This window comes from Rhea americana, unplaced genomic scaffold (assembly GCF_003343005.1).
Source record: "Rhea americana isolate MKP2758 unplaced genomic scaffold, rheAme1 scaffold_24, whole genome shotgun sequence".
Lineage (NCBI taxonomy): Eukaryota > Metazoa > Chordata > Aves > Rheiformes > Rheidae > Rhea > Rhea americana.
In genome coordinates, this window is record NW_028186357.1 from 3,027,538 (window position 1) to 3,047,096 (window position 19,559).

Consider the following 19,559-nt stretch of genomic DNA (forward strand, 5'->3'; position numbering starts at 1 on the left):
AATTGCTTACCTTTAATATCTACAAATGCAAAACTGTAGATTTTTAAAGATTGTACAAAACAATTTACACAATAAAATAACATACTTAACAACAAATTGCATTTATAATCTTAAATACTGTGAATATTAGTAAAGGTACCCAGACTAATATGTACAGTACATCTAAATATCCGAATACCTAGTAAGGACAGCAACACAAGAGAGAATTGATTCTGATCTTTAAATACTGGAAAAGAAACTTTTGACATTGTTACTATTCTTTTCTTGAAGGGAAAATAGATTCCATGAAAACTAGATTGTAACTGTATAGATATGAATAATTAAAAATGTTAACTATGTTTAGTTCTCACTTAATGGAAAAATAATTATAAAAAATGCATTTCAACCATTCCTTTGTCATAAAAAATGCTAAGATACAGATACTTGAAAAATCAGATGAAATGATGCAGTTTCACGGTCTAACAACTTATGATTCTTCTTTGTTTGAAAATCTCATATGGAAAGCATACCTTCACGTTGCTGAGCAATTTTTCTAAATTTATGTACAAAAAACAAGCATAGTACTGAAAGAAACTTCCTAATATTTTATTAACACATTTAACACATGAGTAGGAGTTATGGCTCTCTGGATGGGAATAAAGAAAGAAAAAAAAGGAAATTGAGGAACCATAGTACTTTCCATTACTTTTTTTCTGAAGTCATATACCGGAGGCCTGATTGTGCAAACACTTAGGCACGTGAATAATTTTCACTTGAGTAATCCCTCTCCTTTTAATAGGACTGCCATATAGATGACTCACATATGCACACAGGCATAGTAGCTGGGTCTGTGGCATTGCTGGAAGGTGGAAATAAGCAACTCATGGTATGAAACAAGTGGTATAGCTGTCATTTCACAGAGTTGCTCGAAGAGCTGCTCTTTGTTTCAGACATCTAAAAATAAGTTACTTGTTTGATAGCTTTTTGAAGACATTTAAACTGGCAAATTTGAAGCCAGATTTCATATTTTTTTATGAAGAACTTCCATGAAAACTTCTGCCTTTGGAGTAATGATTTCCTTAAAAATCAATGGTACAATCATGCCGTAGAAATAGTGCTTTTATATATTTGTGGAAAAAGAAATGATACATAAATGTGTTGAAGGCAACTGTTTACTGTAATCACCTGTTTGCTAAGTTTACAAAGGTTTGTGGAGACTGTCATGGAAAGACTGCGAAGAGAAAGCCTAACAACCAACCTCATTTGCAGAGGTCGAAACTGTAACCTAAATCACTTAGTTGCTGAGCTCGAGGATGGAGAGTAAGTGCACAGATTACAAAACAACCAAATGTGCAAAGCTTCAGCTTCAAGAGCTTTTGATTTGGGCATACTAAAATGGCAGCTGAAGTCACTGAGCTGTTTGTGTTATTTGTTATATTGTGTTATTTCCATATTGACTGCCTTACTAGCAAGAAAGAAATGAGAGAGATCCAGTGTTCGGAAGTCGGTCAGTGTCACAGAAAAATACTCAGATCACGTTCTAAAGTATCAGRTTGGATTTTTGTCATTTATTGTGGACTGCTTTTATGGACAGCCATAAGTTCTTGTAACCAGATGGTGGGGTGGCCAGATGTGGAGAGCTGGGAAAAGCAAAACGAAACTTCTCCCTCCACTTTGTTCAGTACCTAGCACCTTGTATAAAGTGTTGGCCCACACCCAAAGGCCTCCAGAGCAGAAATTATTTCACACCTGAGRAATCAGGCAGCTAGACTAAGGCTCATAAAGATTTGTTTTTAGACTTCAGACCAAAAGGGGATGTTTAAACCTGAAGAACAGTAAGATGCCACATAATGGCACCACTCACCCTGTTACTGACATCCGGCTAACAGGAATATAGTAAACTTAAATAAAGCATCTTKTTGGCAAGCCCTTCAATGCTCCTCAAGAAGGCAGAAAGTGAAGAGAGACTTAGGGGGACTCACTGTTTCAGAATCCGCTTTTTTTTTCTCCTTAACCCTGGCAAATATATCTTTGTACAATTTTCCTGCCCACAAGAGCGTGCACATGGCTGTCTCTTTTAGTGCCCACAGCATACTGTGTGTTTTCTATATATTTTTTATCTTCTACACAGCTCACTGCAAAAAATGTTTGCATTCTTATGCGATACCATTATTTCAGTCAAGGGAAGTATGAAAATAAGGTCTGTGATCAACCAACAGCTGAAAATGAACACAAAATAAATAAGTTAAATAAACTCAACAAAGAAAACATCCTAGTAGCTTTTGTAAAAGTAACTTTACATATTATACATATAAATTATCAGATTTTTCCATTACACTGTTAGAACCTAGAAAAAAATAATTAAAATATTTCATAAGAATGATGGTTGGGTCTACAAAGTGTTACGCTGACCCAGTTTTCTGAYTGAGCCCTCTGTGTCAGCCCAGATGTGTTGCAACAGCAAGAATAAGTTAAGAAGGACAGACAAAATAAATCATTACGGATGGCGTGCCTTATTGGGCCTCAGTGGTGCTTCTCAGCACATGGAATGTGTACTTTTGTCTGGGTGAGCATGTGAAAGACGCAGCCCTCTGCAGAGATTGTGTGCACTGAACAAGCCTGCCTACATCTCTGTTACACAAAATCAAACCAGCTAGAAGCAGCTGTGTAACTCACAAGGAAATGGACACAACCATATGTATTAAGATACACTGTCACAAATTCCTCAAGGATGCATTGCCTCTGCTTTTCAAACACAGGTAATGTTGGGCTCTGTTTACAGTTGGAGCAGTTTTGCTTGAAGTTAGGCCATGACATCAGACTTCATAAATTTTGTCTTGCAAATAGCTGAATAATGAGTCCAGTCCTTTGGAAGAACTCCACAGCTGTTTCAGCATCTGACACTCTTTCTCATTCACATCTTCCAGTCCCGATTTCAGGAAGCTCCGCACAAGGCATTTAGACTCTTCCAATACCTAAAGCCAAAATATTGCTTAGTATTTTATTTTGAAACTGATAAAATTATTATGGATAATGGTCTGAACAGCATTTTTATATTCCTGACTTTTACAATCTAATTAAGTCTCTTGGGCACAGAAATGAGCCATGTTTTTCAGCTGCAATTCCAGTTGGCTGATAGTGTCTTTAAGAATTCAGGACTTCTGTGGGTTTTGTGTTAATGCCAAACTTTTTAAAAGGAAAGACGGATTCAGGAGTACCTTATTTTATTGAAGGTCTGCATGAGGTTCTAGGAGGAGCTGAACTTCTTGTTAAACGTGTAACCCATTGAAATGAAGATCTGTGAGGCACGATACATCAGCTATCTCTTTTCTGGAAACTAGTCTTTAAGGTTATGGTTTTGACCTCCAAATGTGGATGTCAATCTTTAACAATTTTTCCCCATGTGTTAGTTAATTTTCAGAACAGAAATGAATAGGAATGGGCCTTTACTGCAAACACCTTTTTAAGTTTACTTGCCTAAATGTTTAGAAAAGTGAAATTGCATTTTATAACAGAAGGGTGTTAAGTGAAAGAAGCACCCTCTGACTATTCTGAAGTTTTATTTTCTTAGAATTACGTAAGAGGTCATAACGAATCACCTGAAGTTTTTACATTGGAAAGCCAAATCTCAAGCCTTAATAATCTCTCTTAATAACCATTGTTAGTTAGGCATGAACAGTAAGTCTGTGGTTGTTCCCACAGTTCAGCTCTTGTTTGTCCCAGACAATTTTTAAGCAGAATGAGATTGTCTCCTTTAAAATTCCTTTTGAAATTTATAACACAGATACATATCTTGCAAGAAACCCAACAAAATCATTAGTAATTTATACTGTATTGAATTTTGGGGACAGAAGATTTAATGTAAATTATTATCCCATTTATAGMAAGGGGGATGCATACCCTCCCCTCAGCTTTGCCAACACCTACATTTGAAGCCCAGTTCCTGTAAGTTACAGGTTATAGCACTGTGCTGTTCCGGAATAGTATTTCTCGTTAGTAAGTGGTGTTACCTGTAAGTAGCTGGGCCTGAGTGTTATTCTGTCATGAAAAGTATCCACAGTCAACTTGGATGAGCTCGTTACAGTCATTGTTTCTGTGACTTCAGCCTGATTTGCACTTAGGATCTCAGAGAATAAATCTAATCTGTGACAGTTTTAACTCTCATCTTTGTCCACAAGCTAGCACTGATCTTCCTAACAGGTTTCAGGAGAAAACTTCATTGCCATGCAATAACAGTGAAGGAAGGAAGAATTCACAGTAAGACCCAGAGGTTTTCCTAGTTCCTATAATACATGTTCTATCAGCATGATCAAATAAGCTTATGCTACATTTTCAGTGAGTTTCATTCTGAATGTCTTTTGTGAGATATAATCTACCCTTTATTTAATTAAAAATCTCCTGTGCCTCTACCTTATCTTTTATAGTGGATCTTTTAAATGAAACTGAGGGATGCTAAGATAGTTTCAGGGATATGAAGTATAACAATAAACTGTAGCAATTTGTACTTTTGTTATGCAGTTTTATTGCTGCCAGTATTAGTTTCTTCACTGCATTTTTTAAAAGCAGAGATGAGCCTGGAACAGGAGTCTTACCTGCCTGAAGGAAAAGGGCCTTAGAAAGTAAAACTAGGAAAGGATTTTCATTCAACTGTTTTATACACAAAAGGAAAGATACAGTACACTGTATCCACATGCTGTTCGTATCCATCTATGTCTGAATCTCACCTCTTCTTCACAGTAGAGGTTAGCGGGCATTATTACACCCTTCTGGTGCCCTGTGCAGAACGTTTTGCAGAATCAGGAGCTATGCAGGTGCATAAAAGAAGGCAGTCAGCTAAGACGTAGTGGGCCAGGACAACATGAAGGCCCAATATATTTTCTTACATCCTGCAGAGATGTCCATCTCTATAAGGTAAAGCTWTGCTGAAATCTCCCTTCAAAACCTGTGCTGAGGATGTTCCACTTGTATTGAATAAGTGTGGATAGAGTTGGGGAAATGAAACAACCCTTCCTGCCCCCGAGAAAAGGAGAATATCTGAGTTGCCTGATCCCTATCCAGGTTTGCTCATGCTAACCCCTCTTCCACAGGTGTCATGGTGGAAGCTGAGGACCCACCTTTCAGATGTGATAAGCTTTTGGAGCACACCTTACCTTTGTGAAGTGTAATTTAGTCACAAAGCTGTTTGATTCCTTACCACTGCACTGCAGGAGGCCATTTCCTTCACTCGTAGCATCACTTCTTGGCTGAACGTTGTTGGCCAAAATACTTGTGATACTAATCCTCTGCTGCAGGCTTCCTGTGCTGTCAGCTTTCTCCCACAGAACAACATTTCATTTGCCTACAAAAGCAGAAGGTTACTTGAGATCTTGGGTTATTATTCCCTTAAAACTTTTTCTGTGCTTGCCTGCTATTTTTAAGATTAAATTTACAAATGTTCTCCTGTATCTTTCCATACTGCAGAATACTTTAAAAGGAGTTTTGGTAGCTGTTTAAGGATTGTGCAGGTGGCCAGAGCACAGCATGGGTTTCATTTAAAAGAGAAGTGTGCTGGTGTGCATGATGAATCTATATTGCTGATTTTACAAGAGTAACTGTCAGTGATACAGTGATACTGTGCTGCCAGTCCCAAAACATAGTATGAAATACTTTGTGGGTCAAATTCTATTTTGTTATAATGGTAAGAGTTAAACAACATTTCTAGAATTATTGATGACTATCTGTAGAGAAGAAGCAAAGAAAGAACAGTGTTTAGCTCTGTTACTGCACGATCCTAACACAATACAGGTAAGTACTTTGTAAAATTATTCTGCCAATCCACTTCTTCCCTTTTCTGTCATGATGTTGGCAATATTCGCTCTTTCAACCTGAGTTTAATCTCTCTTGTATACTGATGTGGAATATATTGAATTCTGAGGTCATTTTGTGATAAGAAATACCTAGGGACTAGATGAACTTTCCATGGATTTTATTTCCRCTCCTGAAAATTCAGAGAAACTTGTGTTTTCTGTTTTGCTTCATAAAGACAGGGAAAACAAAAGCGTGAAATTAACACAGATTCTTTAGGAATTTTAGATGGAAAACCTTACCAGTGCAACACCCAGTATTTGTGGGAATGTGTATGAGGAACAGCCAGCTGGAGTGAGTCGGATTGTTGCGTATGGTGTCTGAAACCAGGCCTTCTCACTTGCCCAAACGATATCACATAGTGGTAAAATAGAAGCTCCTAACCCAAGAGCAGGGCCGTTGATGGCAACCACAATTGGCTTCTTAAATTGAATAAAAGCTTTTACAAAATCCCTAAAATAAAAAATAAAGGGAAAATCTTGAATACAGAAATAACACTTAGAAAAATTCCTGAGCCTAACAAACTTAATCTGAAAACAAAATTGAACCTCGGATGAATGCAATAAATGCCATGGCCCAGTTTTATGAGGTCAGAATTGCAGGATACTTTCTATTTCACACATGGATAATTTCTTTCGTGTTTAGTTATTTAAACTTTCAGAGTACCTGGGATATTAAATAATTTTGTCACTGCTGTATATTAATAGATTAATCAAAATGCACTGACTATTCTAGTGTTTGCAGAATGGCTTGGTTAGGGTTAGTTTTACTTGTAGACCAGTAAGTCATGAGTTTGTATACGTAGTGTTTCTTGTTTGTTCCAGAATGGCTAGTGTGGATTCTGACAATCTGGTTTGACTAAGTTGGTAAACATGTTTTAGCATGAAAGATAGAGAAAACTCATAGGTGTTTTTTGCATATTTACATTTTCAAAACACTCTTTTAAGATCCTGTGTCAAAGATTACTGCAAGTCCCGTCAGTGGTTTGGGAGATAATGAATGTTCTGTATGGCACTCCAGCTGAAGGAACCAGACCCGTGAGAGGGGAATCAAAGAGAGGGGGAAAAAGTTTAAACAACGAGAGGATTACGAGAGTGATCTATTTGGTCTTTGTTGCAAATGGCTTAGATAAGGCATAACAAAGTAGATGTCCATGCCTGCCTACAACTGTGAATGTGAAGCAATGGGAAATAATGGGGCAATAATACAACTGAATTCATCTGGATGAGTAAACTGGAACATGTTTAATTCTGTGCTGTTATGAGATAGTCTGAATAAGTCACCTACCCCTTAAGGACTGCGGAAAGACATCTGTTGAATGGAAAAGTCTATACACCAATTAGGAAAAAGCATGAGTGTAATTGTGGGCAAATTATGGGCTCCAGCAGCTCAGTGCACAGCAGGTATATGAAGGCAAACAAGATGCTCAATTACTTTAGATAAAAAGACATATATTAATCAAATTCAGTACAAAGCGGATGATTCTGTGACTGCCTTGGATATCTGTTAGATCCAGTGTGCATCATTGCTGACAGACTGTAGGAAAGAGTATGACTGCATTTTGTCAAATATGCCCTTAGATGAGTTGCAGATCTCCTGCTGAGGTAAAAAAGACCTAGACTTGCACATCTGAGAACAGAATGTGAGTCTTGCAGGTTAGTGTCTTAACTTGGAAAAAAATGGAAAACAGACTGAAGATAAGTATTTTATTGGACTGAAGTGCAAGGAAAATGTTTATATTTTAAATGAAGAAGAAGAGTCTGAGGTGACCCAGCACTGAAAGCTAAATGAATGAGTTCTGGCTATCTACTAAGGAGTTGATTTTTGACTATGAGAAAATAAGGAGTCGTGGGAATTCAGGCAGCTCTGTTTACACAATGAGCAATGCAACAGAAGATCTGAGGCATGACGAAGAGAGTGAAATAAAGAACATCAYATTTATGTGTTCAAGACAATTTATTCCTAGAGGATGGAAGGATTCAGGACAGTTGATGTTCATTTTTTTTGGTTGTAGAAGCAATGTTGTTCCCTTGTCTTATCATTTCTCTGGTTGTTTATGGCTGTGTAATAATTGTGGATCACTGTACCTGATTAATTCCAGAATTTTGGGAGCTTTAGCAGATAAACAAGTAAGCTCTGCAAGTAAGACTAAGGATGGAGAACAGACATGTGAAAAATTAGAGGCAAAAAGAACAAACAGTATGGACAAGTAGTGGCAGCAGACCTGAGGACCATGTGGAAGCATATAGCAATTAGGGGCATAGAGAGGAAATGGTTAGATGATGGGGTGGAAGAATAAATGAATGAAGGGGAAAGGATGAAGGAAATACGAAATCTTCATATGATCGAGCAAGGAAGAAAGGACCTGGAGCTGGGGTGCTGGGGAGAGAGTGGAACAGAACATTGAGCAGACATTTCTGTGCCTCAGTCATGCGAGAAAGATGGGGAACACAAAGCACATTGCACAATGGATGGGTGTGGAACATGCCACCTATAGAAAGGACTGGAAGAGTAAAACATAGGGATCTTACGGGGGAGCAAACACCTGCATTTGATGCAGTGCACCTACAAAAGCTGCACTGTGCAGCACTCTACTTATCTCAGTTCCTTGCTTGGTATGTTGTTTGTCTCAGTGAGCTCTCCTTGTGCCAGAACCTGATGTGTTTACGTGTCTCTGAACTGCAAGTTTGTGTGTGTAGTTGCTGGTCTGGAAGTTCCTTGTTTCAATTCAAGACAGTCTTTAAAAAAGACTGAAAGCTRTAATTGCAGCACAGGAGAACCTGAAGCTCAAAGATCAGAGAACGTGTTATGTGCAAAAGGCTTCTGTTTTCACTACAGGCGATCTGGAAAGTTGACCACTGAATGCACTTTGGGATGCTCAGAAACAGCTGTCTGGTTGCAGTGGTCTTGCTGCAGGCTAGGGCCTATCAGTACATCAAAGGCTATGAACAAATTAAACAAGTAAACTCCTCCTCCTCAGTTTTCTTCTGACCACATCCAGAATTCCATGTATCAGGTCACATAATGATGCCTCACTGATGATGTGACAAGGAAGACCCTGATGCTAGGGATGCCTTCCAATGAGTCGCTTTGGAGTGCAGAGCTCTGTAGGCCACATATGTGTGGTTGCATTGCAGTCTCTCTACCCGTTTCCTGCTCCAGGAGTGTAGTGCCAAACACGCTTCTAGACGAGTGCAGCTCAGGCTGATGAGCTACATTCCGTGCCTGGAGAGAAGCTGCAAGGCCATACACTCTCTTGAGTTGCAAGCCCTAGAGGCAGCAGATGAGGACAGCGGCCAAGCAAGTAAACCATTAACATGATAGGAGATTTGACAGATGTTTAAGCTTCAGTTTTATCGGATCAGAATGTGACATCCATAGTTCAGAAAGCAAAGACATACTGTAATGAAGATTCTTATTTCATGTTGATACAAATGTATCAGTCTAACTTGATGCAGAACAGTGAAAGCAGAGATGGGTTCTGGTRTATTAGGACATCCTAACCACTGAAAAAGTGAAAAGTGTATTTTCCCTGTGCTTATTATAGTATATTCTCCGTGAGCTGAGTCCTTTGCTCAAAGAAAGCACTGAGAGAGTTAAATGGAAAAAATAGTGTATTGTTTCCAGAAGTACAATAAAAATCTATTTCCAGTGGGCCTGAATCTGACATTCTTGACAAGTGGAAGTACATTGTGCGAGTACCTCAAGAGTGTTCATGACTCCAGGGATGGAAAAATTGAGTAAAAATGTCACAGTCTGGCTTATACTAATTTAAATGTTGAATTGATAAGTATAGCTGTATATAAATGTGTGTATGTAAACATATACATATATAGCAATACCTAGCTACACAATATTTAAATGAGTAGTATTAAATTTCTGTCTTTTCGTAGAGTGCTCTCAAAGAAGAGTCATGGTTTTCTTTCCTCCCATTCTTTTTGGTTCCACATTTTTAAAGATTCCTCACATTATGAAAAGTAATCTAGGATCTGTCCTTCACAGGCTTTTTCCTTTTTCCTCTTTGTTAGTATCCCTAAATGATAATCAAGGATAGCTAGACTTTTTTTTTTTAATAAAACATTTTCATTCTTTTGAAATAATTTTTACTTCTCTGAGAATTTCAAAAGTATCGAACTGAGAATCCAAACTGATCTGTAGTAGTTGTAACCAAGAAAACTGATGGTTAACAAACAGAGGACACTATTCAGAATGTCTTGGCTTATGTTAGGGAAATGAAATACATATCATAGAACAACTAACCCTAATCTTATGTTATGCTAATGTGTCCAAAATATAGATCTGTTGTAAAATAATTCCTTTGGTATTCATTCACAGAATTGTTGGAATGTGCTGCATAGAATTTGAAAGCTCTCAGAAGCAGCATATTTATTTGTAGGAAGTAAAAAAACCCAGACTAAACCCTCAGCTGGTACAGACTGACTTTAGTGGAGTAATGCTGATTTATTTTTGGAACATCTGTCCAATATGTATACCGTGTGGATAATGGAAACATTTGGTGATGTACTGTGCAGATTGACTGGTAAACACACTAATGTCTACGTGCCATAGACTCTGAATTTCTATTAAGATAACGTGATATATGTAAGGAAAGTCAGATTTTAGTTATGAAAATAAAACTACATTTACATATATATTAAGTAATTTAAATTTAAGAAAAAGAGTGGAGACCCTTCTAATAAGGTTCTGAAATACAGTGGAAGACCATTATTTCAACAGAATATGACTAAGCCATGGATTCCCATTTGTGCTGAAATTCATTAAAATGATGAACATGAAAACAAATAAAATATCTGTCTTTCAGGAACCATTTTAGAACATAATGTCATAGCTAATTAAAAAAAAAACAACAAAGTTGTATTCGAATTTGGAGGAGTAATTTGAAATATTAAATACAGAGTGGAATAAAATAAATTGCTGTGAATATTAGCACTGGAGTAAATGTGCTTTCTTTTCTAATAAGGAAAGGTCCAAGGTTCTTGTACTAAATAAATTTGTAGGATTATATTAGAATGCAATCAACACTTAAATATACAACATTTTTGGACCTGATAAATATCTTTATAATCACACACTGCATTTCATAATTTAGAGATCATAGGTAAGCTTGGGTCACCTTATAGCTTCTGCAATCCTAGTGCTTTCCTTTCTTCTGTCATTGGATAACCTGCCAATTAAATATGAGTAATCTAGGCCACTACAGAATACACTTCCCACTGCGCTGAGAAGTAAGAGTTTACTGTCATCAGCTGATGCATTGCACAATGCTCTCCGAACTTCCTTCATGATCTGTGGATAAAGAAAAGTAAACAATTCGACATGCATGCCGTTGCAATATCATTTCCCTAATTTTACAAACCTTATTGATTTTGAGAGACTTAAATTTTGGGCACTATTAATTAATACTTACATAAATTATATATATTTATATAATTTTAATACAATTAGAATGATAACACTGAGAATTTGCAAAATGTTTTATATTTGGAAGTGCTTTATATATATTTACTGATTCAAAAAGTTTTTATAACTTGGCTGTTGTTTGCTTATTCTATGGGAAATTCTAGCTACCTGACTGATACTATTTCATTGCAATTTAATAGTTTCAAATATCACTTTTTGTTTTCATAGTTTAAAAAATGCTCAGTGTACATCACTATATCCTTGGTAACATGATTAYTACAACAATAGCCTATTAACCTCAATATGTTATAAGCAAAATCTATAAACCCAGTTTTCAGTTCTTCAGCTAGTTTGGTTTAAAATGGCATGAACTACAGCAAGGTAGGGACAAGATGACTTCACATACATCAATATGACAAATATATTATTCATATTTCAGTGGTCATTGATATGGTTAAAGTCTACAAAAGACCAAAAAGCCACTAGAAAGACCTTTTTACTCTGTGATTTACAACCAAATCAAACTATTAATTGCACCATAAATCAAGACTAATCAAAATCCATAGAGAATTAAGCTGCTGGTATTGTAAGAAAATAGCCATTTGAGTGGAACTGTTTTCCTAATGATTTTTAAAAGGAAATACTGTTTCATAAACTTCTGAAAGGTAATTTCTTGTTCAGTCACAATTCAGCATAGTTGATAAGTCTGGGCTTACCCTGCAGTGTGTAGATAGCCCTACTAACTTATTGATTTCAGGAGTTTATGCTTGTCCTGTTATCTTCAATGATTTGCTTTTCACTTTAGTAGAGCCATGATTTCATTTAGTGTAACACTTCCTATGCTTAACTGTACTCATGTGCCCAGGTAGTTTTTGTACACATAGGCCTGTTGAGTCAGTTTTTTTCTTTTGCATTGAAAGGTTTGCTGTTAGGGTAAATTTTCAAAGATAGGAAAATGTGGCTGATGGATCAAATAYAGTTCCACATAAGAGAGAAAAGATTTGCTTGCAATTATTTTTGTTCACTACTTTCTGTTTCCAGAAATCCTTTACATCTCTTAAATGTTTTACATAAGAAATCTCCCTAAACAGAGAACGGCAATTTTGTTTATATCATTTTAAATAGGTAGACTWTTATTATAAATTCTGTGGCTTATGAGAACAAGCTTGAACTTGTGTGTTCAAACCATGCAGTGCAATGCTAACTGCCTGCTTTCCATATATGTTTGCATAGGAATACCTGCCTTCTATTGGCTGCTAAGACCAGGACACGAGAAATTGGCTGGTGAAATTTTGGAAGCTTCCCTTTTACATATGCACTCTGGAGYGCCTGTAACACCAGGTATGTGACAGTGGGTGGAAGTGAAGTAATTAAATGCAACAGAATTTGGAACTGAATTTGAAATTCTTGTGCAGGTTCAAAAATGTCATCAGCCATATTACGAGATTGTTTATTCTCAAAATCTCAGAGGCTGTCAGCCCTCATGTGGTAAAAATGTGGCAAAACTGCATCTTTTTTAAAGGGAAAGGAAAGGGAAAACAAACTAAACCTCTGTTCAAAGTTAAAAAGAGAAACTATAGAAGTCAGTAGATGTTAGAACTAAAAAATACTAATTTTGATTTAATTCCATGTGAGTACAACATTGTCCTCTTAGTTTATTTTAAACATTTCAAATSTCTTTAAAATCTGCTCTTTCTAAAGGAAGGTGTATAAATAACATTAGAGAATAATTAGTCATTTTTATGTACAATGAGGAATTTTGATTAATATGATATGATATTACATCCAGTTGGTTTCTCTTCTGTTTCCCTTCCTCCAGTGATATTTGCACATACATACCATCTCTTTGATGTTGCCATTGCTGTCCTTCAAATACATGATCTATTGCAAACCTGGCATGTTTTCGTCACCCCTTTTATTTATTTGGATGTCTGAAGTGATCTAAACTACATGTATGTACATATGTGGCTTTTGAGCAGAGGTYATACATGCGAAAAAAATATTTTGTCATCATCCTTTTTTCAGGTTTTGGAGAGGGTGGTATTAAAGGTCAGTTATTAGAAATTGATTTCTCAGATCTTGTTGAAATAGGGAAGGCTTTGACAGTATTCTAGATAGCATTTTAAATTTATTTGCACTGTTCCACTGGTTTCTAGTGAAAGAAAATAGTATCAGAAACCAGAAAAAATCATAATTTGGTTTTATCACTATCTAAAAAATATTTTTTTGACAAATAGCTACAAGTTTGTTATTATCCTTTTCATCAAAAAGTGCTCAGAAGTTCAATGGAATAAACCAATGCCAGCAAAGTCAGTTCCCATTCCTTTATTTTATGGTATGGTTCCTTTGCCTGTGCAGTCCAAAATTCATGTGACCGCCACGGCCGTCAGCCGTGTTATATCTAACGGGCTGTCCACTCTTCACTTGGCATCATGGCCTTCCTCCTGATCATTTGTATGTGGATGTTTTCCTCCTGATGTTTATACAATTACTTAAAACTACTGACAATAAAATAAGACAAAAAATGATYTGCCTTTTTAGCTCCACACTTAACTACAGGACTCTAAATGTAATTTTGGTTCAGAACTTGCTATTTTGGAGTACAAATTTCCATTTAATGCAGTAGTGAGTTCACTTAAAAAAAAAACAGATATGGTGTTTATTTTTAGTTATATTCCTTTGCAAAATTCCATATTCCTTTTTCTCTCCTTCATGGTACTTGAACCTTCCCTCATTTTGGTATAATTATGGCATTTGATAGATTAAATTTTACTTTTTCTAGTGAGACAGATCTAATATTACTGTGTGCAGGGCTCCAAGCTTTATTCTCCAGTTCCATGTCYTTTTTTTTTATAAGCTTTTTTATGATCAGTCAAATTCAGCCAATTTTCAGTTGTAGGGATAGGTTTTTTATTTTTATTTTATTAAAGTTACTGAGGCAATTTTCAGCTTATGAAAATCTATCAAATTAAAAATTTAGACCAGCTCTAATGCTTCACTTACTGTTTTACTGAAACCCAAATATATAATAAAAGTATCTCTCTTTCAAAAGTTGCTTATTTTATAATCCTATGAAGACAAGAAGCTGCTCAGTTTCTTAATAGGACACCTTATATTGCAAAATAAACATCAAATGTTTAAAAACTAAGACCTTAGTTTAATGCCTTTCATGGGAGGTAGGAGGTTTTAAAAGGCTTGTGGTGCTATTTGGTTTAGATTTCTTACATTCTGGGGAAATCAGAAAGTTGGAAATTTATCACCTTAATTCTACAAGAGTCAGACGTCTCTTGTATAAATAGAAATACTAGTTTAAAAGATTTACTTCTCTGAACCTCTAAAGATTCAGCGCTGATACTCTTAAAGGAAAATATTACAGTAAAAGAAAAATGTAGACCCATTCAGTTGTTCTTAGAACCTCTTCCACAAGTCTTACCTTTTTACATAAATACACTTTTTGTTACTTATTGACTCTTCATGCAGACAGATTGTGAGTCCTTTTCTGTATAAGGCTGTTTGGTAAATAAAAGACCTAAGAACCTATATGACTGTCCTCAGGCATAGATATTGGCCAAAGAAACAATCTGTCTTTGTATGACAGCAAAAATGACACATAGCAGTAAACTTGTTCCTGCCATGTTTCTTTTAAGTCAGGAAAAGTTTAAAGCAAGGAAAAGTGAAGGCACACCAGTGCTTCAAAATACATCCTGTAGAACCTATAATTCTCATGGCTAGAAATTTGAAGCCTGACTCTTCTGCATGTAAAGTGAACTTGAAGTAGTTATATCAATCCTTATTGAAAACATTAACTGTTTAGGATATGTTTTGCTTTTAATTCAATGGAATATTAATTCCTAGCTGTATTAACAGTGTAAAGTAAAAACAGTGGATGGATCCATTTAATCTCAAATTTGAAACAGAACGTGGATCCTTGAAATGTGCTGAATTAAATCATTGTTGGAGAAAACTTTAGAAGCAGCAAAAGAGCTGTGAGAGAAAATACTCTAATGGAATTTATAATTATGAAATATTTTATRTATCTATTTAAAAAATCTATTTAAAATTAAAAGGCCAGCTTAAGCCACTGAAATAAACACAAACCTATACTGTTTCATGATACTGGCTTGAAAATTTTATAAGGTCTTGTAAAAGATTCAAAAAAAAATTTTTTTTGTAGTGACCTGAACATTTTGTTGAAAAACTCAATTACTGTGGTGGCATTAAGCCAATTTCAGTCAGTGCAAATGCTGTCAGTGCAAATGCTGCTGGAAGGAGCAAAAGCACATTTTGTGCTAAAATTACCTGCACAAACCCATAGGTGTGATGTCGTTACCAGCAACATAGGATGAAGGTACAGGTAGACTTTTCCAAGCTTCTTTTTCAGTATCAATAAGCCTCATGAAAATATGTTGAGTAGCATGTAAATGATAAATTGATCTCGCACAGGCAAAAGTTGTTTGACTCAGGTTGGACATACGCACAGAACACTGTGCCGTAATTCTTAAGTTCTTAGTTATTTTAAGTAAATGGGCATAAACAGCAGACGGCACTGGTTGAATGAAACTATTATTTACATCTGAGGATTAGGATAAAACACAAAGGGAAGCAGAGGTGTTTAGTGGTGAGAGTGATTTGGTATAAGATCAATTTTATAATGATTGTGGGCAGCGCACAACTTGTTTTCTTTCCTAACATAGATGGCCTAGAATAACTAGACCACTAATGTTTTAACCACACCAAGTAGACCTGCTGTGAGTAAGTTTATCATTTTTTATTGGGCAATTTACTGAATTTCTGATAAAGCTTAAATTAGTGTTTCTTTCAGCAAATGAAACATATTTTCTTAAACCTTGTAAGAGTTTTGTGGTTGTGTATTCAGTGGTGGTAAAAGGTGTCAAACCTGACAATAGTGTAAACTTCCTTGAACTACTCTGTCAGTTTTTCTCAACTATGGTTATGTGTAAAAACCTGTAGGGATGAGGCATTCAACATATTCCTCCTTTCAGTCCCTCGTTTTTTTGCTGAAATTGCCAACAAGGATGTCGATACTGGAGGTGCTGGATTTTGTAGTGTGAACGCTCATAGGCTGCAGCCTGGATTGAGGCCAAAAAAGTTGTTTCACATTTGCCAATAAGCAGCGTTCAGAGGGCAACAGCTTTCAATTGCTCTCAGCCTGGATGAATTTTAAACAGACAATCTAAACGTAGAGAACTCATTACTTTGATTAATTCCTGACCATCCAGATCTTAGTCAGTAGGGCAGCTTCCTAAAATGAATTTCATAGTTTTTGCATGAGCTTCAGCAAAGATCTGGAAATAGTCAATGCTGGTGATGCAAGGAGAGCAATATTACATGTTTATGATTTATTCTTACATAGCTATGGACTCCTGGCATACTGAGAATTTTCAAAAAAAAATGTAATGAACTGGTTTGCAAACATGAAGAGCTTGAATTAATTCACTGGTTAGTGCATTTGAACACTGCTGATGTGCAGTAGCAGAGACAGCAACACAAAGATATGCCTTTTCAGCCTGAACATGGTTAAATCCTTGGTCTCATAATTTTCAGGCCCTTGAGCTCTTCATTTAAATAACGTGTGGCATCCGTCAGTGGTAGTTTCTTTAATATAKAAGTAATCTCTCTAGTAGTACAGGGATGAAATGATGGATTTTATGCAACTTAATGCATATTAAGGATCTCGTATTAAAAACAGGTGTTTGGTGTTCAGTGTTAATTATTACTAAGATATGGTTTTAAAAAATTAAATAGTTTAAAGCCTAGGAATTATAAGTGTATGTACTAACAGTTAAAACTGCCTGGTATCAATGTGTGTATCAATGTCCATGGGCACCTGTGAATTTGGGAAGGGGAGTCAAATTTAGGGTCGATCATACCTGGCAGTAGTTTTATCTGAAGCTAATTACAGGAAATTAACGTCAGAATTACTTAATTTCTTACTGAATRAAAGAATTCGTAAAAGCTACAGTCTACTTTTCCCTCAAACTGGTATTTCATACACTCTAATCTTGAAGGTTGAGTAGTGACTGTGCGAGCCAGAGCTGCMCTGGAGTGCCGGGAAGGTAGAGAAGGTCAGAGATGTGTGACACTGTTGGCAGCTCCTGGAGGAGCTCTGTCTGCAGAGCGCCCAGGCAGGCAGAATCAGTGATGCGAGGCAGCGCCATGGTTTCCTCTCTGATATTCAGTAACTCCTCTCCATCAGAGCATTACTGCTGGTGTGGAACAGGGCTCGAGCATATTGCCCGTGTCCTGATGTAAGCATTTGCATCCCTGTTGTTCTGACATGAAACAGGTATACCAAGACATTGCTACCCACTAAACAGGGATTGCGGGGAATAGAAGGAAGGGCTTTGGAGCCTTTTCTGTGACTGGTGTGTACTGGAGTAGTACGAGCTACAGGTGCAAGTCTGACTAAGTGTATAATGTCTGGARCAAGGGAATTCATTAATATCATTAATATGTTGTACATTCTTAAGCAATTCAGCTGGGAATAGAGCCCTTAATTTTTAAAGACTGCATAAATAAGAGTTATTTTAGAAAATAAGCAATTGGGTATCAAGWCACACTTTTAGAATGATTATCTCAGGACGTAGCCTGAAATACATCTATATGCAACAACTGGAGCACCATTAAACTAATATCATGAMAGAGACCAGATTTTCGCTAATGATGGTAACTGGCAATAACTTCAGCATGTGAACAACTACTGCTTACAGCTCCATGCTGGAAATACAAGCTGTGTCATTCCTTTCTTTATGTTTAATTTTCAGTTTCAGAGATRTATATGAAAGGTTAATTTCCATTGTGTTCTTTTTGATACAACCCCAAGCGTGGAAAAGTCAGATATATTTGAACTCCACACTTTCTTTTTAAGACAATTGATTAGGACAAAAATACACAAAACAAAAAATACTGTTTAAGCGYAGTGCTTACGACATCCCCACATACTAGGATGGCTTGCTTTGGCTTTTATGGCTGCATGCTTACCTCTGGGGTCAGTGCGTTGTTATCTGAAGTCTGACTGGACAGCAAAATATGTGTGAAACCATCTTCTTTCCGGACTACAATGTCCCTGAACCGACAGTTACTTTCATTTTGACGCACGCTGTATCTTAGTCTCTTATCGAAGACATAATCTTTCTCCCCATCTAGTTTCCTTTTCACAGTGCTGTGTAGATTCAAGCTTCCATTGGCCAGAGAAGAACCTGTCAGATGGAAATAATCAGAGCATAATTACGTCTATATCTTCAAAGAAATGAAGTCGTATTATTAGCTTAAATGTATCCCATTATTTACTATAGCCTCTGTTTGATAAATTATCCAAAATATGCCTGGCTACTCAAATGTGGTYCCAAGCCATTTTCATTACTCTATAGAGCCTTTATATTGAAACATGCAGTATTTTTTGTTCTCTGATCAGAGAACCATTAGATCAAGTGAATTGTAGCATGTAGGACTGGTACTCTTAATGTAACACGGTTCTGCTTTGAAGATGAAAGCAGTTGTAACATGGTCTTTCATAAGAATTTAGGGTGATCCTTGAATTAACAGGAAAATTCTAAATCAGCTTTGGAAAAACTTGACAGGTATAGTCCAAATCCRTCTTTCAAAGTTACATTTTCTTCCTTTTATGATGACCAAAAGCCATTACCAGTGTCAAATTTTAATGCAGGTCTTTTCYGGTTGCACATCTCCATGTGACAGTAAGTTAAGGGAGTTCTAACTAGCCGATAGATGCCACAACCAGCATTCTCTTCCTTTTATCTCCTCTGGTCATCCTTAAAAGTAGTAGTTGCTCTGATTCTAAACTTCTGCTCATTACACTTTACAATAACAACAGTTGCTGACTTGTGAATAACACTATTAATATTGGATTTGTACATTAAAAATATAATACTTGATGCCATCTTGGAGGGTACTCAGCAATAGAGACAATGACCAAATACGGTTCCTCCTTAAAAATGAAAGTAATAATATGTCAAATTTAAAAAGCACTTTATTCTGACTTATACTTTGTATGAACTGTAAACTCTTATCATCTTTACAATTCCTTTGTAATAGGCAATATGTTATGATTAGTAACAGTGCTGAGGAATCTTGAAAGTACCTTTACAATTCTTGCTGTGCAATACTTCTTTTCTGATTACAGATGTTTCATGCTTTTGCCATGAGAAGTAAAGCATGGGTTATTCAAGAACAGAGATTAAAGTCACCCTGTTATAAAGATATGTTCATATCCATGATATGAACAATATTCCATTTGTTCCATATCACAATATTCCGTATTTAAGAAAGGATAA

General features: G+C 36.3%; 1 protein-coding gene across 1 annotated transcript in view; it reads right to left on the reverse strand.

Annotated features, from left to right (window-relative positions):
- Positions 1-382: 382 nt before the first annotated feature.
- CDYL2 (chromodomain Y like 2) overlaps positions 383-19,559 on the reverse strand; it is a 62,857-nt gene continuing 43,680 nt past the window's right edge. The window contains exons 7-11 of the mRNA XM_085306475.1: positions 18,247-18,464; positions 10,958-11,130; positions 6,066-6,276; positions 5,174-5,317; positions 383-2,954 (exon numbers count right to left, since the gene is read on the reverse strand). Of these exons, the coding sequence (XP_085162601.1) occupies positions 2,796-2,954; positions 5,174-5,317; positions 6,066-6,276; positions 10,958-11,130; positions 18,247-18,464 (905 nt within the window). The 3' untranslated portion in view covers positions 383-2,795. The remainder of the gene's footprint in view (positions 2,955-5,173; positions 5,318-6,065; positions 6,277-10,957; positions 11,131-18,246; positions 18,465-19,559) is intronic.